The 24564-nt window shown below is 41.8% G+C and overlaps 1 protein-coding gene across 2 annotated transcripts in view; it reads left to right on the forward strand.

Moving 5' to 3' along the window:
- Window positions 1-1536: 1536 nt before the first annotated feature.
- Window positions 1537-24564, forward strand: part of CDHR3 (cadherin related family member 3) — a 162027-nt gene continuing 138999 nt past the window's right edge. Inside the window, exons 1-2 of one of the 2 annotated variants that reach the window (XM_029616027.1) lie at window positions 1537-1611; window positions 17345-17535. In XM_029616027.1, coding sequence (XP_029471887.1) covers window positions 1554-1611; window positions 17345-17535 — 249 coding nt within the window. In that variant the 5' untranslated portion in view covers window positions 1537-1553. Of the gene's footprint in view, window positions 1612-12742; window positions 12890-17344; window positions 17536-24564 lie in introns of those variants that run through there. The other variant, XM_029616026.1, reaches the window with a different exon arrangement.

A 24564-nucleotide genomic window follows, 5' to 3' on the forward strand; every position in this document is an offset into this window, starting at 1 on the left:
GTGGGTATTCAAAAATGCACCTATCTAAAATCAGGATTTAGCCAGATAAAAATTTTTACCCAGGTAAAAATATGACCTCTCTATTTGGATAGAATTTTGCAGTTAAAATCACAGGCCATACACATTTATCCAGGTAAAAAAAAGTTACTGAGACAGAGCTGTTCCTGGGGTGGGCTTTTGAACTTAGCAAGTTAGCATGATAACCAGCACTGCTTAGCTAAATTTAACCTGGTAACCACAACTGCACAAATAGCAGGCCTAAAACTACCTGCTCAAATTTTGAATGAATAAATTTAGCTGTATACTCAGCCACACATGTAATTGCAGGCCTAGATTTCAGCATAAGCAATGTAAGCAACTGTCTCCATTGTCAAATTTTCATAAACTCAGGCATGCCACAACCATGCTACCTTCCAGGCCTGTCCCTGCGCCACTGTCCTGGTGAATGCAGCAACCACAGAATCCTGTAAGAAAATTCAGCACAAAGTCTGCAAGCTATCATGTGCTTACCGGCCTGTCTGCAGCCCTGCCCCTTGCATGGGTTTCAGTGATAATAGGAAACCTGTTTTGGTGGAGCGGGGCGAGCTTACCACAAGGCCTGTGAGTGCATGATTGCTCTCAGGCCCCACTCAAATATTTATTTATTTATTAAAGGCTTTTATATACCGACTTTCTTGATACAAATCAAATCAACTCGGTTTACAATGAACTAAGCAAAAATATAATTAACCAATCAACAAGAAGTACGGAGCATACAGTTACATTATAACAAGGATGCCTTAACTTGGAATAAGAAATAAAGAGGGGGTGAACGGAAAGTAAATAAATAAAATAAATACTATATACAGAAGAGGGGGCAAGAAGCCAACCACTTTAATAGTGTAATACTTGTGTAAGGAACCATAGATTTCCTTACCAAAAGGAGTGAACCACAATCTTGGGGAGTTACAGAGAGATTATTATTATTTATTAGACATTTTTATATTTCGCAGCTTCCATTCATAAGTTAGTGAGTAGAGGTTGGAGTTTGGGCTCCCCCATGTGGGAGAAATAGATTGTGGGTGCTTCAGCATTTATAAACCCCTGCCACCATTTTAGAGTGTGGATTCTTAGTTCAATTTTCTTGAGTTGCCCTGGCTGTGGAGTCCCTCAGTGTTTATTTTTATGGGAAAAGGACTCTAAGGGTCTTCTTCACAGAAACCTGGATAAAGAAATGGAAACAGAGTGCCTTAACTCTATTTTTGATTCAGAGTTTTGGAGACCTTTTTGTACTGGAGAAGGAAGTTTTTCTACCCTCCCTTTCTCTCATTTTTTTTACTTTCTGAGTAAGAGTTTTCTGTTTTGGTTTAAGGGACTGAAAACCCTAAGACCCAGGAGCTCATATTTTTGATTATTCAGAGGAGGAGGCATCTTTCTCTTAGAAAGGACCTGAGGAGAAGCAGTGTCATAACAGAGAATGGATTTACATCCATTAAGACAGAGAAGGAGTTAAAAAGATATTATATAAGAGTATTTTTTTCTACTTACCCAGGTGTGTTATACTTGGGAGGAGAATGCCAACTTGGTACTGTCAGAAGGAAACCAAGGAGAATAGTGAAGACTACAAGAGAGGTATGAGAATTGGGGCTTTTCTTTCTGTTAAGTAATTGGGACTAAAATGTTATCCATTCCACAATGGGAGTAAGTTGTAAATAAATTTGGAATTTTGGGAAAAAGTTTACACTTTCCTCAGTCTAATCAACTGGAAAGGCGAAAGAGAGAAATTATTAAGGAATTGGCTTTTCTAAATGCTAGACTTTTGCTGGGAAAGTATTTATTTATTTTATTTATTTGTTTGACATTTTTACATTCCGTAGCTTCCATTCATAAATTCAGTGTGGATTACATAAAATACAGTCATAAAATCACCACAAACATTATAATATAAACAACAAATATAATTCAAATACAAAAAAACATATAAAAACGATAAAACTCTAAACAAATTTATTCACAAGCCATCTTAAAATAGTGTGTCTTATCCATCTTCCTAAATACTTTAATATCTCTCTGAGACCTTATTTCTATTAGGAGATCATTCCATAATTTTGGACCTATTTAAAAAAAAGAGACTCGTTTAAGAGAGCTCTGTAATTTATAGGACTCTGCTGTCTGAAGCCAAAGTAAATGGGTACCTGCTGACCTCAAACCTTGAGTAAGGCCACAAATGTATTAATTTTTCCAATCTGTCAATCAATTGCATTTACTATCAAACAGGCCGATACAATAAACTCCACGGGAGAGCCGGCACTCCGAGGCGAGAGCCCGCTCTCCCGACGCGCGGCCAGGCACCTCTCCTGAGCGCGCAATTCTTTATTTAAATTAGGGCCCACGCTAATAAGGAGGTGCTAGGGACACCAGCACATCCCTAGCGCCTCCTTATTAGCGGAAGCGGCGGCTGTCAGCGGGTCTGACAACCGAGGCTTAATTTTACCGGCGTCGGTTGTCAAACCCACTGACAGCCACAGGTTCAGGAAACAGATGCCGGTAAAATTGAGCATCCGTTTTCCAACCCGCGGACCAGCAAACAGCTTTTTTTTGGGGGGGGGGGACCTCTGACTTAATATCGCCATGATATTAAGTTGGAGGGTGTACAGTAAAGCAGTTTTTTCTGCTTTTCTATACACCTTTCCCGGTGTTGTCCCTGATTAATGCCTGCCTTTGGGCAGGCGTTAATTTCTGAGAGTAAAATGTGCGGCCAAGCGGGTATAACTAATAGGCTCATCAATCCGCATTTGATTGTGATGAGCACTATTAGTTTCGGGGGGGGGGGGGGTTGGCCGCGCATTTTCCATGAGCAATTACCCCTTACAGTATAAGGGGTAATAATAGCGCGTGTAAAATGTGCGGTCAAACGGGGCTAAACGGTGCACTTGGCCGAGCGCACCGTTCTGTATTGGCCTGAAAGAGCTGTAGAGAACCTTACATCCGTCTTATCAACGATTTAGTAAAATTAAGTTGGAAACCACTTAGCTCTCAGCATGATTTATTGCTATTATAGACCTTGAAGATTATCAGTGCTGTATACAGAGGGACTGAAGAGGCTGTGCAATGCAACCAACAAAAAAGGGCTTTGAAGCTAATCTTCTGCCCACAGGGAGCACTAGACACTCAGATTGATTTGAATGCCTTATAGAACTTTGCAAATGGGGTCCATTTACAATCTTTAGGTCCATTATTCAGGTTTTTCCTCCCAAGGGCTACACCTGTGATCCACTGTTTGCTCTTCTACTATCCATTATTCTTCTCTCCTCACTTCTCTCTCCAGTATGGTGACTCAGTTTCTCCTCTTTCCTTCTATCTGGTACTGTAACCTGATTCACTCCTTCTTTACTAATTGCCAGATGGGCAAAGGGATCTTTCAGACTGAGAGGCACCAAGATGATCTGAAGAAAAAAAAAGAAAACTTCTTCCATGCACTCTGTGCTTTCATGGAGACAAGGTGTAGATAAAACCTTTCTTACAACATAAATCACCTTAACAGTGAACTACTAAAAAATCTGAGTTAATTTAGCAACTACTAGGTATAACAGTGAACTACTCAAAAATCCCAGAGTTAATTTAGCAACTACTAGGTATAATCACTGTACTTTCTAAGACTCCTCAGCAGTCAGCAATGCTTTGCCCTTTACTCTGCAAACAAGAGAAACTGAAAGGAAGTGATACTTCTCTCTCTAAATTCAAACTAAAAGTTCACACAGACATTAGGGATCACTTGCATATCTGCAAGCAGGAATAAACCATTATGACAGCCTCTGGTGGGTGGTTCTGAGGTCAAGATAATACATTCCTCTACTCTACATTGTCCTGACCTAACCACTAGGCCATGCTCCTTTGTAGGGATCCCAGTAGGGCCAGACATAAGTCTGGAAGCATTCCTTGCTGTTATAATATATGCACTCTCGTGAATGTATTAAATTATATGAAAAATGTATAAAGTGAGTGTAATCTCTTCTTCAGCAGTGAACCCAAATACAGGGGCCACACAAGTCCCAAGACTAAACTGTCTTCCCGAACCTCTAATCTTCCTTTCCATTTATCAGACTTCCATTGGGTGCCGGGGTTCCACTGGTGAGGAGAAGGCCAAGCCTCCGGGATGATAGGTGCAGTAGTGTGGAGGTCCTTATGCAGGCTCTCAAAATGTCTCAAATCATTCTCCCAATATACTCACTCTTCATGGGCTTGACTGGTCTCTTTAGTGAGCTTGGAAAATCCCAGGCAGGACACTTGTGTGATGTTCAAATAATAAATATTTACTTTAACTCATCAAAGTCCAAACCATAAAACTTCAAGATGAAAAAATACAAAAATAGTGAAATTAAATCCAAGTGCCTCAGTCTCTCCATAAAATCTTTATTTCCAAATCAGTGTCCTTTTCCAGTATCAGGAAGGGGGAAGTAAAAAAATCCACATCTCCTCATCTCCTCCAGTGGGTAGGAATGGTGGCTGTAAAGCATCCTCCTGTCAAATGAGGGGAAACCCCAACTTTATTCTCTGCTGCTTGAAAGGTTTCAATCGACAAACCTTTCCATTGGAAAGAAATCAGTAGAACTAGGGGTCACATAATGAAACTTCAGGGAGAATGATTCAGGACCAACGTCAGGAAATATTTCTTCACGGAGAGGGTGGTGGATGACTGGAATGCCCTTCCGGAGGAGGTGGTGAAGACAAAATCAGTCAAAGATTTCAAAGGGGCATGGGATAAACACTGTGGATCCCTTAAGGCTAAAGGATGGAAATGAGGAAAAGAGTGCATGAGAGTAACTTGCTGGTGTGGTGGTTACTACCCTTAACCAATAAGCCTTCATACTTTGGATGCAGCTCCAACATTGCTCTCTGCTTCAAAGGCAAGAGGTAACGGGGAATTGGACCCAGATAGCAACCAACAAAGGCCCTGACTTTTGTGGTTTGGGAAACTAAGTAAGGGGGTGACTTGTATGGCACAGCAGATGCTACCATAAGCTTGCGGGGCAGACTGGATGGACCATGTGGTCCTTTTCTGCCATCATTTTCTATGTTTCTATGTTTCTTCAGGGCAAACAGCAGACCCACTTAGACTTATCCCAGGGCAACCAGTAGCCTAAATCTACTCCTTTCAGGCAGCATGAACTCTCTCCTGAAGCTAGAGCAAATCCCAAAAGAACCGGCTCTCTTCAAGTAAAAGATGATTTAAAAAAAAAAAAGACAACTTACTCTCTTTTCTTCTTTCTCTCCACATGGAAATGCTCTCCTGGTCCATGAGGACTCAAAAACCATAACCCTTTTGTGTAGGCTGTAGGGCCTACTAGGGTCCTTTGAAAAACTCTCTTCAAGAACTAAAACAGCCACAAATTTCTCATTCTCAACCCCAGTTATTTAGAGGGAGCTTGACCAATCCCCATACCCGAGGCAGAGAAAATCTTAGGGATGATCCAAAAAGCTCAAAAGGTCCCTTTGCTATTGAGCAAGGGGGAAAAAACTGTAGTAAGGGAGCAAAGCATGCCTTAAATGAGCATGGAGAAAGAACATCTTTATGAAATGTTTCTTTTCCTGCTGCCTCAGAGTAAGTCTATTGCAGTCCATAGTCTGAAATTAGATTGCAGAAGGAGCTACATAAACACGGAAGCAGAAGTCAGTGGCTGTTTTCTTCCATGTGTGGCCCCACCGAGAGCAGCAAAGGGGTCATCCTGAGAATAAACACCTTGAATGCACCTTCTGTACATCTGACTTGGGTTACATCTGGGGTTTTATATTGCTCCTGCTCTCCTGGCCAGGAATCATGTTTACCTATTGCTGAGAAATTTGAAATGATCCTTATGTGTTTTGCCAGCAGTATCTGCCTACGGACTGCTCAAGGACATTTTGCTTGCATAATATCTTAAACTACCTATGTTCAAATTGTTCACAAACGAGATATTTCCTAGTAAATATTTTAGAAAACAACCTAAGGAATATTTCTCATCATTTCTAGATAAACCTGGTTGCACCTCACTGTAAATTGACTAACACTGCTTTTCTCTGTTATTATCCTATGTTCAAAATTGGTAAAACTGGAGCAAAACTTCTTTCTTTGCATTCCCAGAAGTGTATAGGAAAATACTAATGGTAAATCTCGCCTACATCTACAAGAATTCAGGGAACATTAGCAACTAGAATGAGGGTAAACAATTCCTGTCCTTGAGTGCTGCAAGCTGGTTGAATATTCAAGATATCCACACTAAAAATACATGAGGGGCCTGATACTGAGCGCTGGCTGGTTAAGTAACTTGGTCAGATATGACTTATCCGGATAAGTTACAAGAGATATTCAGTGGCATGCCAACCAGCTTGCGGCACTCAAGAATCAGAGTTGCCTACCCCTGAACTAGAAAATATTATAAAATGAGTGAAGAATTTGCTACAATCTGATTGGTTCAGTAGAAGTACACTCTTGCATAATAATGCACTTGTCAGGACTACTGCTGCCCTTAGCACAAAGAACCACACACAATATGTTTCATAGCACAGAAGATCGTGCCTTCCAAATTATGGGGGGTCAATCTTCAAATTGCGTTAGGGCCTTATCACGGGCATTAGGGTCCTAACGCCCACCATAATGCAGTAACACATGCGATAAATATGCATATGCAAATTTTAAAACTTTAGTCAAGTGGGAGGAGTAACTGAAAATGAGGGCTGCTTAACATTTTAACACTGGAAATAACTACACCTTTTTTCCTGAGTGTGTGTGTGAGAGAGAGAGAGAGATAGATCCTGCCTCTGGGAAGGCACACATATTAGTTAAGTTTTTATACCACTGTAAAAGGGGGCATTCTGAACTCGGGATGAGTTTTGTTGGTGGGCTAGGTTTTGGGGGGCAGTTTTACATGCACAGTCAGAGGTATGAACAGCAATAGCACAGTTACCATCAGTAAAGATTTTATGTGTTTTGGAGTGATAAAAGATATAAAAAGATGACATTTGTACAATGTATGATCGACCTAGCTTGATGCACTCTATACCTAGCTGATATCAAGCTAGGTCGAGAGTACAATGTACCAATCTCATCTTTGTGTACCTTTCATCACTCCAAATCACATAAAATCTTCACTGATGTGTACTGTGCTGCAGTGTCGTACCTAAAGTATTTGGCACCCGGGGTGGATACTTCTTTTGGTGCACGCACACACCCAGATTCAATTCTCTGTCCCTCCATCCCACCCCCCCCCCATTCACTTCTCCATCCCTCCCCCCCCCCCCACTTCTCCATCCCTCCTTAACCCCCCCACCTAGTGATCTCCAGTTCCTGCCTCCCTCATACAGGCTTCCTCTCTCTCTTGTACACACTTTCCCACACCCCTTCACACAGCTCCCTCTCTCACACACAAACATGCATCCCTCACTACACACACACACACACACACACACACACACACACACACACATACTCTAACACGCACATAGACACAAACACTCTCTCTCTCACTTTCTACCCCACTCCCCTCTCTCTTCTTCTGCCACAAGCGGAATGGGCTCCACTCGCGGCCGCCGAACTCCTGGCTGTCACCCGGGGTGGACCCCACCCCCACACACCTGCTGTGCTGTTCCTACCTCTGACTGTGTATGTAAAACTGCCCCCCAATTTGGCATTGAGAACTATCAAGGCAATGGAAAAACTGAACCCTGTTCAGCAGCTGGAGAAAGAACTCCTATTTCGGGTGCCTAAAGTGGATGCAGTAGTGACAGAAGTGGCAAGAAAACATCGATGCCAGTGGAGGGAGGCTCGGCATTGAAGGACCCTCAGGATAGGAAGGTGTAGTCACTACTGAATAAGAACTTTAATTTGGCCAGTGTATCTTTGCAAACAGCAATTTGTGGAAGATATGTGGTGAGAGCACTAGTGCGCTGGGTCCAACAAGCTCCATTGGGTGCATAAATTGAGAGATCGCAAGTCAGTAGTGGAGAAACAGCATATTTGGAAACAGGTGCGGCCTTCTTAGTGGATACCTTATATGACTTATATGATTCTGTTAAATCATAAGTAGATTGTGATAAACTGCAGAAGGATCCTGCGAGACTGGAAGATTGGACATCCAATGGTAGATGAAATTTAATGTGGACAAGTGCAAGGTGATGCATATAGGGAAAAATAACCTATGATGTTAGGTTCCATATTAGGAGCTACCACCCAGGAAAAAGATCTAGGCGTCATAGTGGACAATGCTTGAAATTGTCTGCTCAGTGTGCTGCAGTGGTCAAAAATGTAAACAGATTGTTAGGAATTATTAGGAATGTTAGGAATTATTAGGAAGGGAATGGTGAATAAAACGGAGAATGTCATAATGCCTCTGTATCACTCCATGGTGAGACCACATCATGAATATTGTGTGCAAGTCTGGTCATCGCATCTCAAAAAAGATATAGTTGCGATGCAGAAGGTACAGAGAAGGGCAACCAAAATGATAAAGGGGATGGAACAGTTCCCCTGTGAGGAAAAACTAAAGAGGTTAGGGCTGTTCAGCTTGGAGAAGAGATAGCTGAGGGGGGATATCATAGAGGACTATAAAATCATGAAAGGACTTGAATGGGTAATTCTTTACTCTTTTGGATAAGTATTTACTCTTTTGGATAATACAAATCTATTATTTGCTCCTCAAAGTTATCAAGTAGCAAATTTAAAACAAATTGAAGAAAATTATTTTTAACTCAGTGCACACTTAAGCTCTGGAGTTCATTGCCAGAGGATGTAGTTAAGGCAGTTAGTGTAGCTGGGTTTAAAAAAATGTAGATAAGTTCCTGGAGGAGAAGTCCATAAACTGCTATTAATCATCTTGACTTAGGGAATAGCCACTGCTTATTACCAGCATCAGTAGCATGGGATCTAGTTAATGTTTGGGTACTTGCCAGGCACTTGTAGCCTGGATTAGCCACTGTGGGAAACATGATTCTGGGCTTGATGGATCCTCAGTCTTACCCAGTAAGGCAACTTCTTGTGTTCTTATGACCTGATTAAGACATTCTCCAATCAGGTAGCAACAGTGGTGTTGGCCAGGCGCCTGTTATGGTTCAGGAACTGGGTGGCAGACTCTGCTTCTAAAGCCAGGTTAAGTAAGCTACCTATTAAGGGAAAGCTATTGTTTGGGGAGGAGCTGTAAAAGCCAGATAAGGACTTGGGGGAATCAAAGCCGCAGAGGCTGCTAGAGGACAGAGAGTTTTCCTAGATCGCACCTGAGGGATAGCAGACAGTATTGATCAGGTAGATTTCTGAATATCCAGAGGTCCAAGCCACTTGTCCGAGTTCAGCCCTTTCATGGCAGTAGGCAAGCTAGCTGAGTCAGTGGCACCCAAAGGCCTACAGCAAGAAAGGACCTACAATGACAGTTTCAAGGGCCAATCCTTACTCATGTCAGTAAAAGGGTGTTTACAGCGGTATTACGAGGAGTGGGCGCGCATCACTAAAGACTAGTGGATCTTAGAAATAATCCAACAGAGGTATGCACTGGAGCTAAAGACACCAATAATAGATGACTTCATTAAAACATAAAAACATAAGAAATTTCCATACTTGGTCAGACCAAGGGTCCATCAAGCCCAGCATCCTGTTTCCAATAGTGGCCAATCCAGGCTACAAGTACCTGGCAAGTACCCAAACACTAAGTAGATCCCATGCTACTGATGCCAGTAAATGCAGTGGCTATTTCCTAAGTCAACTTGATTAATAACATTTAATGGACTTCTCCAAGAACTTATCCAAACCTTTTTTAAACCCAGCTACAGTAACTGCATTAACCACATCCTCTGCCAATAAGCTCCAGAGCTTAATTGTGCATTGAGTGAAAAATAATTTTCTCTGATTACGTTTAAATGTGCTACTTGCTAACTACTTTGATTTATCTAATGGTATATTAAGATAAACCAAACCAGGACCTTTTTTTGAACTTGCTTCCTTTTCCTCATTGTAGCTAGAGTGGAAGGTGGAGGCCAGCATTGGCCCTGATTTTTTTTTTTTTTTGAAAAGCAACATTACCACTGCCCCTTCCCTGGACAGAGCACACATGGCAGGAACTGCAAATACAGTGTAAACCACTGACTTTCTTCCTGTCCCTGGCACCACCGATTAAGGAGGGATGGGGGTCTGTCACAGACTGCCTGGCACCCCCACCCCCTCAGTTTTGTTTGTCTGTACCTAAGATTGCTAATTGTCAACTGTTGAATTTTTTTAATACTTGGCGATGCTATTTAATTTCTTTGCTGATGGGGGTTCTCCCACATGTAATTTTAAATCATGTGGGAGAACCCCCATGCAAGTTAGGTAAGAGAGGTCATTCAGACAACAATAGATAGGCTTCTCCAGTTACAATGGTACCAGTTCAAGAAGAGGAAGTAGGAAAAGGCTAGTATTCAATTTATTTTGTAGTCTCAAAGAAAGAGGGAACATTTTGGCAGATGCTGGACTTGAAAATGGTAAACCAATTACTGAAGATATTGCATATCCAGATGGAGATCTTGAAAACAGTAATTGCAGCATTAAGAAAAAGAAAATTCATGACAGCTCTGGACGTGTCGAAGACATACTTCCATATCCCTATCAAGAAAGAATAACAAGAGTCCTGTACTTTGCCATAATGGGAAAGCATTATCAATTCAAGACTCTGCCCTTTGGACTAGCAATAGCGCCCAGGATCTTTACAAAGGTCATGGTAGTGGTGGCGGTGGTCTTCTTCTGCTAGGAGGGGATCTGGGTACATCCATACCTGGATGATTGATCAGAGCCAAGTCTTTCCAAGAGTGGGGCCAGACAACAGGGAGAGTCTTCCATGTGCTGGAAAAGCTAGATTGCGTGATGAACAGCCTTCCCAATCACTGATATATCATTGATGTATCTCAGATCTCATTTCAATACAAAGAGGGGAAAGGTGTTTATGACAAGCAGGAGAATAAATAGGCTGAATGTAATGATGAGTGTAATGGTCTCAGCAGTTCCTCGAGATCAGACATATTTACAAGTACTAGGGTCAATGGCAGCAGCTATTGAGATGGTACCATATGCAAGGGCCCATATACACCCTTTAGAGAGGAGTTTCTATCCAGATGGTCCCTGCATAGCCAGAATTTTGAGAGTTTTGCCCATCATAAGACAGGCCAGGAAGAGCCTGGAATGGTGGTTAGTCCTATTTGATTACAGTGATGACAGCTGTAAGCAGTACTGGATAGGGAACCCACCATGATGGACAGGTGGCACAAGGACATTGGTCTAGGCTGGAGACCCAAGTGATCAGACTGGTACTAAAAGGCTTCCTACCAAAGTTATGAGGGAAAGCAGTAAAAATATTCTCAGACAATGCCATGGCAGTGGCCTATGTGAACAGGCTGGGGGGGGGATACAAATGGTGAGGGAAGCAGAACTACTAATGATGTGGTCACAGATGCATCTCCATGATATCTCAGCTACCCACATAGCAGGAACCAGCAACATACAAGCAGACTTCCTAAGCTGATAGATTCTAGACCCAAGGGAGTGGGAACAAGCTGAAGATGACTTCATGCAAATAGTGGACAAATGGGAGTACCTCCTGTGGGATCTAATGGCAACATGTAAAAAATCCAAAGCGAAAGAATTCTGCAGTCAAAAAAAAGAATGGGAGCCAGGGGAATAGACACAAAGATGGCAGAGGAACATGCATATACATACATATAGTTTTTTTCTGTTTCTCTGACTATCATCCTCCCTTTGGGATGGGCTCTGGACTAGTCTGGCAGAACTCAAGGAAAGGAAATTAACAGGTAAGAACCCAATTTCATCTTCCTCATCGTCCTGTCAGACCAGTCTGGACAGGTGGGATGTATCTAAGCAGTAACTATCCAGGATGATAGTATCTCAGAGCTGCCTCCAGGATCCCCATGGCAAAGGTTGTGTCTTTTCCTTTGAAAATTAAACCACCAAAATGACCCACTTATGTTTACATCTGCTGCTAAGTACACAAAGAGATCAATTTTCAAAGGGTTTAGGTGCCTAACTCCTAAATTGGCCCTTTTGAAAATTTACTAGCACTGAGTTCTTAAATTTAGGCTCCTAGTTTCACCAAATTTAGTACTCTAAAAAGTGGGCAGCTACAGGGTTAGAGTTAAGGAGGAAAACAAAGTTAGGAGCTTAGCACTGATTTTCAGCAGTAGACACACAACTTACCTTCCTAACACTGGTCAGGTTTTTAGGATATTCCCAATGAATATGCATGAGATAGCTTCACAGACAATTGAAGCAGCATGTATGCAAATATATCGTATGCACATTCATTAGCAATATCCTGAAAACCCAACTGGTGGGCAGCCCACAAGGACTGGTGGTTCCCTGCTCCTACCTTAGAAGAACAATTTCTGTTAAAAAGGACTTAAGAACATAAGAAATTGCCATACTGGGTCAGACCAAGGGTCCATCAAGCCCAACATCCTGTTTCCAACAGAGGGACTTTTGCTGTCCCCTCCAACCACTGATTACATGTGGCATTTCTATCCTATAAATCAGAGTTTATCGTGAGTCTAATAACTGACAACCTGTGGCTTGAGTCATTTCAAAGTAAATGAGGTTTATGGCGGAACAATTCAATCTTTATCAGGAATAATACAGTCTAGTAATGTGCTGTGTCTCAGGCCCGAGCAGCCCAGAGAAAAGCAAACAGAGCGGTGGTGTTTAGAAACTCCCTTAGAGACGCCAGCACCTTTGTTTGAATTCACTTGAGTGTGCGCGCCAGAAAGATGGGATCTGTAAGGGCTGAAGCAGGCTGAAGGAAAGACTCAGAGAAAAATTATGTTCTGTTAATGATATGTTTGAACGCTGGCCTGAGGAAGATGAAGGAAATATTACTTGTGTTTGTTTTGCTGGCCATAAAATCTGGTAAGAATACTTTTTACTAATGAAAGTATTATTACATTTTTAGTAGACTGGTGAACCTGAGGTGATGAAATTATTTGTAAGTTGCATTTTAGTGACGCAGTGCCAGTACTTTAGAATTTTTTTGTGCTGCAGTAGCTCGGATAGTATCAGTTCATTTATTCATAGGGCGCTGTATTTACTAAAGATGATTCTTGTGGGTACAGATTGTGTTAAAGGGTATTTTATTGTGATGCTAAGCATGATGTTGTTCTTCTATTCACTATATTAATCTTTCAAGTCTTGAGGTGCTGTTTGGCATACATTCTGCCTCTAAACATATGCAGTTTATTATAGGGGTGTGCAGCCTCCAAAATGTCATTTTGTTTTGTTTTTATTGTTTTAGGGCTTTTTCCCCCCAGGTATCATGTTATTTAAATTTTTTTTTCATTTCTTTTCCTTTACAGAACAAAATAAACAATTTAAAACAAAATAACACCACCACCACCCAAACAAAAACAAAAACGGGGCCTCCCCAAGCTCCCATGCACTCCCTCACCCTCCCCCAAAAAGTCTTGTGGCCAGGAACCATCCATGGGGGTGCAGAAGGACAGCAGGGATGCACTCACCTCCTGATTTAGGTCGTTTACACTGAAATGGTGCTCGTTGGCCCTGAGACCGGTGTCATATTGTGACATATAATGGCACCTTGTCAGGGATGGCCGGTGCCATTTTCTTGTCTGGCCATGCAAACACGCACGCAGCTAAGAAAATGGCACTGGCTGGCCTTGAGAATGTACCATTTTGATGTCACATTATGGCACTGGTCTCAGGACTCTTACCCCCATCCCAGTCCCTTATGGATGGGGTAAGTGCGGGCTGGGATGGTTCCTGACCCTGAAACCTTTTTGGGGAATGTGAGAGGGCACATGGGGGCCTGGGGAATCATCAGGATCATTTTTTGGGAGGGGGAAAATTCGAGGACCCATTTGGTTGGCCTCGGGGAAGTCTGCCCCAAAGAGTTGGGGTTTTTTTAACATTTTTTTCCACGTTTTTTTTATTTTCTTCCATTTTGTTTTGAAAATATCATGACCTGAAATAGGAAATGCTGACATTTCCTGTTTTCATTTCAGGCCGAATCCTTTTTATGCAAGGCTTTTATTGCAACAGAGCATCTCAGTTTTCCACACTTATATAGTACCATAAACACTTTACCATATTAAAAAACTGCTTACTAAGTATAAGGCAGTTATATAGGGAACTTCCAATGGCGTTAGCTGCTACAAACCTCTTTTATTTTACAATGGCGCTTGTAATGCAGGGAAGGAAGGGAAATAATAAACTATTAGCAAATCAAGATGAGGCTCACGTCAGGACAATTAACTCCCAAGGAGAAAGAGGAATATCATATCAGCCAGCCCCCCCCCCCCCCCAACTATGTTTATTTGTTCAGTACCGTGTCTTATAGGCCCTGCACCTGATCCATATCACAAGACCCTCTGCCTATTTTGGATGTCCCATGTCAATGAACCATAACTCAGCCAAGCAAGTTGTGGAAGCAGCAAAACAGATGGTGTGCTGGCATTAATAGCTCTATCTATCCCCTGTAATCTCCTACTTCTCTTCTAGTGCCCTGCTTTTGCTTTCCTCCCCAGCTGACCTTTTAATCTAGTTTAGACACATTTATGGATAAAACAGGATGGTTGCCATCTGAGTCCAGTTAAATGCATGGAAATAAAGGTCATTATGCAAAAGAAATATAAGGTGGTACCTTTTCGCTGGACTAACTTCATACATTTCTTAATTAGATTTCAGGAGTTAGATCCCTTTCATCAGGTCAAAAACAAAATGAGCAAAGGCAGAGGGTGATATTTGAGTATATGAGTGAGTCACAGATTACTTTGTAATGGTGGTGCGAAGGGAAGGGGACAAGAGACACATTTCTGAAATGCTCCATATTGTGCTATTTTATTTCACAGCACTCCCATCAGTGGTATTTACTGTACTTGTTCACGTGATTTACGTTAGGGGCGTGCATGGGCAGAATTTTCTTCGGTCCGTTTCATTCCTTTTTTTCGCTCATTTTTTCATTTCGTTTCAATTCACTTTTATGTGCGTAACTACGGTTGTATGCATGTAAAGTGAAACTGTATGCACATAATAAGTACAATTTGATGTACATAGAAAAGTCATGTGCATATGGAGAACTGCACACCCCTAATTTATGTGTATTATATCTATTTGAGGATTTCAATTGTTGTAGTTCATCTGAGTATCCATACAGAGACTTACGTTGCATTTTACAATGACTGCAATGGTATACATAAGCAAGACATTTTTTATTTTAAAATTAAGTAGATAAATTCATAAATCACACCCTATTAAGGTTTCTCTCACATTACTAAAAGAAAGCCATCATTAGGAGAATGATAGAAACGTTTACAATTCAGTTTTGAAAGCAGAAAACTTCCCATCATAGAGAGATTTCCTGCTCCAGTCCGAGACGTGCAAACACTTTCTTCTTAAACTTGTTTCATTCTAGGATTTTGATTCGAATGATGTTGTCATCTTTTAATCTCATGTTCCTTGGTCTAAAGAACACAAAATAATTGGTGTGACACAAATCCCTTCTGAATATTGACCTAACAGTTTCTGCTAAGATTGCCAAGCAGAGATAGTAATAAAACGCCTCAGCGTAATACTCTACTTAGATCACAGAGGCTGATAAAACATTTCAAAACATGCCCTGCCATGGTCTGGAGTTTGAGGCAGTTGAGCTACTAGACAGGAGATGTCTTTGGACACATGAGATCAAATCCTCCTCTCTAGCTGATGTTGTATGATCACTTTAGAAAAGCCATGGCCTCCATGTGTCTTATAGATTAATTTTCAAAGGAGTTACACATATAAATGTAACTATTATCGTAGCAATTTTCAAAAGTCATTGACATGCATAAAGTGCACTTTCACGAGTAAATCCTATTGACAATTCAATGGCATACATTATAGCAATTCTCAAACGCCCACTTACATGGGTGACGTGCATTTACATGGGTAAAACACAGTTTTCAGCATGCAAATGCTTTTGAAAATCAGGCCCTGTGTGCAATTAGGAAATAACAATGTTCTTTCCCTCCTTTCCCTTTTGGAATTTGATGTACAGATCAACACCACAATTTGGAGCTTGGCCGTCTACTCCAGATGTGGCTGAGTGTATGCTTCTGAAGTATTAAGTACACTTTGATCCCCTACTGACTTAAGAAGCTTGAAAAATTCAAGTTGTTATAGTTATTCAGCTTTGTCAACCAGATGTCTATTAAGTTGATATTCTCAGCATGGAGAGACTATTGTAAATATGTAATCTATTCTTTGCTACACTATTTGATTTTAATGGAACTTTTTCACAAACTATTGGTCAATTGTCAACAAGGATACAACCCATGGTGACATGTGAAGGCCTTACTCCAGATACACCACTGCCTCTGCAATGCCCAGCACTATAATGACTTTCAAAATGTGTAATCCCACTAGATTGACTGGTTCGGTTACCAAGAGGCACATTTTCAGTTATAGCCTAGGCAAAAATGTACCTACATGGAGTTTCCCTTTGAAAAGCCTACTACCTCCTGACTTTGCACCTGCTGTAAAGGTGGGTTGGATCCATGTGAAAAAGTCCTCATGGAGATTTAAAAGTCATATTTCCGAATGTACCTTCAATCCCCCAACCCTGGGAATGCCACTTTTCCCGCTGTTTCACACTTACGGAGAGCAATTTTCACAATTCCAATTTGCAGGATATTATGTGTTTACCCACATAAAACCCTTTAAAAACTGACCTCATAAGGATCATAAGGCCCATGTAATCTTGCCCACTTACTCTTCCTGCTGCAGTACTGTTGAGACCATCCCACCTCTAGCTGTCTTTACTTCCACCTCTAGTGGCTCCTCCTCCTCCTCCTGCATACTCCAAATATTTTTCTTTTCAGGCTGCAGTGACTATTTTGTTCTTTTTGCCGATTATTTCCCATAGATCTACTTTTATCACGGTTGCTATTCTGAGATGGGTAGTTTCCACTATTCTCCCTCCAGAGATCAAAGCAAATCGGAGTAGATGAGGTGCCCAGTTCATCAGCACCAGTGCGCCTCTTTGAAATGGTATTAGCCATAGTACATAGAGTATGAAATGAGTTGCTGATATATCATATATAATAGAGGATCAGAATGAGACTATGTATGGCCTCACACCTTCACTAGCACAAAACAGTCCTCACCTCTGATTTACTGCTTTTGACTTAATCATAACTCTAGAAGTGATTCAATGTATTACTTTAATTCTTTTGAGGGTAAAGGAATCGTACTATAACCCAGCTACAATTCAAAGGGAAGAAAGTTTGAAACAGTGTAATTCAAATAGCATTCGCTGGCAACAGAAGTCTTAGACTGAAGAGAAATAGTTTTATATCCTTTTTATTTTTGCAGACGGAGCAACTGTGAAGTTTACCGGATTACCCAGTGCAGTCGCTATTGATGAAAACCAGAAAGCAGGTTTCGTAGTTTACACATTCAGCGTAGCAAATACATTAGCACCTGGCTTTCCTTACATCGTTAACTCTAATCCACTCACCAAAGCCTTCAGGATCGATCCTACAGCAACTACTGGTACCTATACGGTGAGTGTGCAGTTTAAGCTTCACAGCAGTAGGCACAAAGCAGGCTCTTAAACGTTACAGGCAAGCAGTTCTCAGCATGCGTGTTGTGTACATCTTGCAAGTCGGTAAAAAAAAGGTCATTTGAAAATCAAAATTAGTAAAATTGAGAGTAATATACAGAACACTTGCTATTTTTCTTTTACTTACTTTATTTATTTCTTTTTATTTCTTTTAGAGATTTTTTATACCGCCTATACAAGCTTTGATAGATCTAAGTGGTTCACAAGACAACATACAAATTAAAATCATAAAACATGGGTATTAAAAATAAGATAGACATGAGAAATGATTTATGACTAAGATTCAGGAAAGGCTATTGAAAATAGGTGGGTTTTGACAGCTTTTTTAAATTCTTTTTTTGCGGTAAGTTGTCAAATAAAGGGCCACATTTTCTAAGCATTTTTTCCATAGACACAGAATATGATAAAAGCCTTAGTAAATCAGACCCAAAGTTGGATAGCTCTTCTGCTCTATCTTCTCAAAATTTGAGTTTTGGTCTTCCATAATTCACCTTACAAAATGAGGGGGAGGAGCAGAAAATTAATTTGCAGTAATCTGATTTTATGATGTAGCAAAATTAGAAAAGGGGCAGAGAAGGGCAACCAAAATGATAAAGGGGATGGAACAAGTCCCCTATGAGGAAAGGCTGAAGAGGTTAGGGCTCTTCAGCTTGGAGAAGAGACAGCTAAGGGAGATAATGATCTTTAAAATAAGTGGAGTGTAACAAGTAAACGTTAATCGGTCGTTTACTTTTTCAAAGAGAACAAGACCAGGAAACACACAATGAAGTTACTAGGCAATACATTTAAAACTAATAAGAGAAAATATTTCTTTTTATTCAAAGCTCTGGAATTCATTGCCAAAGGATGTGGTGAAAGCTATTGGTGTAGCTGGGTTTAAAAAAGGTTTGGACAATTTCCTTGAGGAAAAGTCCATAAATTATTATTAAGGTAGAGTTGCAGAAATTCACTGCTTATTCTTGGAATCTCTCTTCCCCTTGGGATCCTGCCAGGTACTTGTGACCTTGCTTGGCCACTGTTGGAAACAGGATACTGGGCTTGATGGACCCATGGTCTGACCCAGTATGGCAAGTCTTATGTTCTTATGATGCACGTTCTGATTTATTCATATCTCTTGAGTTGGTACAGAACAAAAAAAAAAGGTTAAAACACCCTGATGTATGATATATATATTTTTTTTCCAAATTTTATTCTTCTTTTTATATCCTTCTCCCCAGACGAATGGACTGGGAAACTACCAATTCCCCAGTGGTTGAGAGCTGAAAGTGAAGTTTCTTCTGAGACAGAACCCTCAATGACTTTTTGTCAGCATCAGGGGTCACCACAATATTAAGTGGCTATATTCCCACTGAGAACACAAATATATCATCTCTTTGACACATCTAAGGCCCACCAGCCTTGATTACAGGGTTTTCACCAATGATCAATTATGTAGATGATGTGCATCAAAGGGAACAAAGTTCTTCTCTATGACAAAAAAAAAAAATTTTTTTCAGTGTTCTCTTGGTATCTTTCAGAAATGTCTCCTAGCAAAGCAGAATCAGGTCTGTTTACATGGCCAACCAAATTCATCTGGTGTTGATGCAGTAAATCTGCTTTGAGAACCAGTAGCCTACACCCAAAGGAGTTGAATTAGCACAAGCCTGGAAACTTGTGAGGAGAAGCGCCATTCTCAGGGCTTCAACCCTCATTGCTATCCCATTTGTGCATCACTTAGAAGCACCCATGATTCAATTACTTTAGAAATTAACTAATATTTATTTATTTTATTTATTTGAGTGTTTTTGTATACCGGGATACGTTGGGAACATCATCTTGGTTCACAGATAACTTAAAAATAGCAACAAGCTTTACAAAGAACAAGGCATAGAGTGAAGGTTAATAATAAAGGTAACAAAGAAATGCAAACAGGTAACACAACAGGTTTTGTAACGAGCTATTTACAAAGTGTACATTAAAATGAAGTCATCATGACTGATTGGAATAGGTATCAGAATGAGTATTGCAGAGAACATATTGTTGCGTGTGAGTTAAGGAAGTTAACATGAATGTAACAGGCGACACAGGAAAATCGGGCTACTATAGGTGGTAATAGGGAGATTGTGCGGGGGGCTTAGGTGAAAGCCTGTTTAAAGAGCCAGGTCTTTAGGTTCTGTTTGAATCTTTTATGACAAGATTCTAGGCGAAGGTTTGGAGGCATTCTGTTCCAGAGGGTGGGTCCAGCTAGGGAGATGGCACGTCCCTTGGTGGATTTAAGTTTGGACAGCTTTGGAGAGGGGGTGCTAAAAGCTATTTTTTAATAGCTAAAAGCCAAAAAAATAAGGGAGGATTTAAAGAGCTAGAGATTTAGAAATCAAGCAAAGAAGCAGCTGTGGAATAAAGGACCCCTGCTAGACTGTTAGCCACAGGATATATTAAGTCTGCTTGGGTTAGCAGCTGTTTAGTAGAGAAAAGAGGCTTCCATATATCAGTGCCACAACAGAAGCCCATCTATAGGGGTCGCCAAAGTTGTGCATCCTTTGTAGCTTACATTAAGCCTATGCAGCCCATGTGCCTTACAATTGTAAATGTATCATAAATACCTAATGCAACCCAATCATTTTAAGAAAGCTTTAGCTATGAGGCTTTTTGAAATGTCTTCCCTAAATGCTGTAAAAAAAATGTTCATTGCAACAGCAAAGTGAAAACAGCAAAGAATGCAATACGAGAGGAGAGATTTTATGCTCCAGAAGCAGATTGTGGCTGACCAGCTAGGGCATATGGCACGGTGCAAGAAAACATCAAAGGATGCCAGCCTTGAAAAGCTGGCCTGCAGGTGTTGGACACACTTGCATTGTCCTTAGCTCTGAAAATAATTCCACATTTAGGGGGATTTTGCGCAGCCCAATTTTAGCCAGACAAGGGGGATGATTTTTAACCAGTCAGATTTATATGCAGATGAAAGCCAATTAAAGCTACATAAAATCTTTGTAATATCAACCCTATTGTCAACAATACATCAAGATCATTAGCTCAGAATGCAGCAACAGCCAAACATGCTAATAGAATGCCGAGAATTATTCAGAAAGAAATAAAAACTCAAACTGCAAATATCATAATGCAGGGGTGGCCAACTCCAGTCCTCAAGACCCACAAACAGGCCTGTTTTCAGGATATCCAAAATGAATATGCATGAGATAGATTTGCCTGCACAATACGAATCTACCTCATGCCTATTCCTTGTGGATATCCTGAAAACATGGCCTGTTTGTGGCTCTTGAGGACCTGCCATAATGCTTCAGTATGGATCTAGACCTCGACCATGCCTTGAGTATTGTGTACCGTTCTGGTCACCCTATCCCACAAAATATATTTTATTTTATTTATTTATTTTAAATTCTTATATACCGACATTCCTGTAGAGAGTACAGATCATACCGGTTTACAGTACAACAGAACCGTCGCGAAGGAGCGATACAATGAAACATTTGTAAAATTAGAAAATTTGAGACACAAGTAACATGAATAACTCAAATACATATGCAAATACAACCCACATGCAACTACAACCCATGTGCAACTTCAACATAATATGTAGTCTATAGATAACTAATAATAAAACTGATAATAATAATAATAATAAAAGATTTATAGTAAATTTATAATAAATAAATAACATCTGCAATAGGGTACATTGCAGAGGGGAAAAGGGAGAGAAAGGCTGGGGCATGGGGGGGCAGAAAAAAGGGGGGGGGGAAGGAACAGGAGCAATGTGGAAAGGGGGAAAGGGCTCCCAATAATGTCAGGGGAGGAATAGGTCTCAGATGTGGTGAGCCCCAAATCCGCGAGCCTTAGTCCTTGACCGTGAAGCGGTATCAGTGTGTGTTTGAGTCACCAGAAAATGCTTGACTAAAGAGCCAAGTTTTAAGTTTATTCTTGAAGAACTGAGGGCATGGTTCTTGCCTAAGATCCGGGGGCAGCGTATTCCATGGAGTTGGCCCTGCTGTTGATAACGCTCGCTTTCTTAGGGCGGTTTTGCTGGGGGGGCATAAAGTGAGCCTTTGTAAGCTCTTCTGACCGGTCTGTCAGAAGTGTGAAGAAGAAATTGGCTGCTTAGCTTGAGAGGGGAGATATTATGGATATCCTTGTGGATCATCATGAGAACTTTGAAAGAAATCCTAAATTTAATGGGTAACCAATGAAGTGACTGAAGGATGGGAGTGATGTGATCTCTTTTGTTTGAGTTGGTGAGTATCCTGGCGGCAGCATTCTGGACCACCTGTAGTGGTTTGATGGAGATCGCGGGAAGACCGAGGAGGAGGGAGTTGCAATAATCAATTTTTGATAGGATAATGGATTGCAACACCAGGCAGAAGTCTCGGGGGTGAAGGAGAGGTTTTAGTTTTTAAAGAACTTGCAATTTGAAGAAGCATTCTTTAGTGGTATTTTGGACAAATGTTTTGAGATTAAATTGATTGTCCAGCATAACCCCTAAATCTCTGATGGAAGGTGAGTGGTTGATAGTTGTTTTTGTGAATTGAGAGGAGTTTGGGGAGTTGAGGAGGTTGTTGTTTCCGTTTGGTGAAATGATGAGGATCTCTGTCTTGTTGGTGTTGAGGATCAGGTTTAGACTGGTGAGGAGGCTATTGATCGATTGCAGACAGGTATTCCAATGTGACCAGGTTTTTTGAAGAGAATCTGTGATTGGGAGAAGAATCTGGACATCGTCGGCGTAGATGTAAAACGTTAATTTTAAATTAGTGAGTAGCTGGCAGAGTGGGAGCAGATAAATATTGAAGAGGGTGGGTGAGAGGGATGATCCCTGGGGTACTCCTAGGTTGGATCTGATAGGGTGAGATTCCTTGTTGTTGATCCTGACCTTAAAGAATATGTTGTCCAGGAAAGATTTAAACCAGCTAAAGGCCATTCCCTTGATGCCAATGTCTGACAGTCGCTCTAATCTATATAAATAAAAATGTTAAATAGTTTGGACAAAATTGCTAATCTCAGAAACCACTGAACCGATTGCTTTCAAATTTGGACACAACCTTCATTTCGCATACAGGAAGGTTCTTCTGTACTTACATTACAGATATGTCACACCTGTGACAGGTAAAATAGGTTTAAAAATTTTTTCCAGAAAACAACGACATCTGCTGGACGTAAGCACCATCTGTTACACCTTACACTAACACACGCTACACTAATCATTTCGCCAGTCCACATCCACGTTTCACTTCCATTTAAACACATTTGCGTACTTTTTTCGCCGGAAGATAACTATTTCCTTTACAGATAAAATACACCCACCACCCTCCTCACACCCACCACATACATGCCAAATTGATTTACTTCCCACAGCCTCCCAACACACACAAAACCACCCTCCTCACACCCCCCACACACATGCCAAATTTATTTACTTCCCAGGCCCTCACAACACACACAAAACCTAATAGAAGTCCGGGAGGCTCCAGCGGGGGGCCAGGACCAGTCCGGGACACATCTCCTGCACTACGGCCGTCGGCTGCCAACAATCAACATGGCGCCGACGGCCCTTTCCCTTACTATGCCACTCAGGGACACCAATGGCAGCAGTAGCCCATGTGACATAGTAAGGGCGAAGGCCCCTCGGCGCCATTTTCAGGACTGGCAGCTGGCGGACCTTTGCCCTTACTATGTCAGAGGACCTACCACTGCCATTGCTCCACCCCACTGACATAGTAAGGGCAAAGGGCCGTCGGAACCTGTTTCAGTGCTTGCAGCCGACGGACCAACGCCAATACATCGCTCCCGGACCGCTCCTGAACGCCCGCTCCACCGACTGACATTTTTATCAGGTCTCGGGGGGTCTGGAGGGTGGGGGGTGGTAATAAATTTATTGCGAACATCTTGGGGAGGGGTCACGAGGGGGGGGCAGGTTTCATTCATTCAGCAACTCTGGGGGGGGCAGGGGGCTACTGTTTTTCGCGGGGCTGGGGGGGGCAGGAGAGTGTGGGGTGGTTAGTTTAAGAGAACTTTTCTCATAGGGTTGTTTTTTGGAGGAAGGGGGAGGTTCACACACAAATACATACACTAAACTTGCACGATCTCGGGAATGCACCAAAATAGCCCTCCCCAGACCACAAAACAAATTTGGAAGTGCAAATTTGGTTAGGCACGCCCCTATTTGGCTACATAACGCACACAGACACCCAGAGACAGACCACATGTAGCACCAACAATTTTAATTTCCCAGGTCTTGGGAGGGGGCAGGAGGGTGGGGGGTTATTATTTGATTTAAAGGGTTGGGATTGGGGGGTTTTTTGGGGGGGTGGGGGGGTTCCCACGGAAAAAGAAAGACAAAGCTTTTCTGATCTGAAGGGTAGGCAGTAGGCGGGGGAAGGTGACAGTGAGGGGAGGGAGAATGAGGGGGGAGGTGAGTGTGAGGGGAGAGAGTTGGAGTGGGGACAGGGGAGGGAAGGGGGGTGAGTGACCAAGGGGGAGGATGATGAGTGACTGAGGTAAATGAGCAAGGGGAAGGGGGAGGGAGGGTAAAGAACCTGACTCTGCCACTGCAACGCGTGGCCAGGTACCGCTAGTAGTATAATATATATATATATATTATACAAGCCGTTAAGCCCGTCATAACGGGCTACATTACATTTTTGTTTTCGGTCCATTTTCGAACACAGCACCCTCCTACACTTTTTCTCCCTCATTCCCCCTTCCCCTCAGTCACTCACCCCCTTCCCACCCCTCAGTCTTACTCATCCTCTGTCTCCCACTGCCTCCTTCCCCTCACTCTCACCTCCCTCCCCTTCCCTCAGTCACTCCCACCTCTCTCCCCTTCCCTCAGTCACTCCCCACCCTCTCTCAATCCCATCCCCTCTCCCTCAGCCCTCCTCCACTCCCTTTTTCTCTGCTCCACAACTTCTTACCCTTCCACTTACTCACATCCCTGTCTCTCACCTCTCCCTCATTCTCCCTCTCCCCTCACTCTTCCCCACCC

The sequence above is a fragment of the Rhinatrema bivittatum genome, chromosome 9 (assembly GCF_901001135.1).
Source record: "Rhinatrema bivittatum chromosome 9, aRhiBiv1.1, whole genome shotgun sequence".
NCBI classification, from domain to species: Eukaryota; Metazoa; Chordata; class Amphibia; order Gymnophiona; family Rhinatrematidae; genus Rhinatrema; species Rhinatrema bivittatum.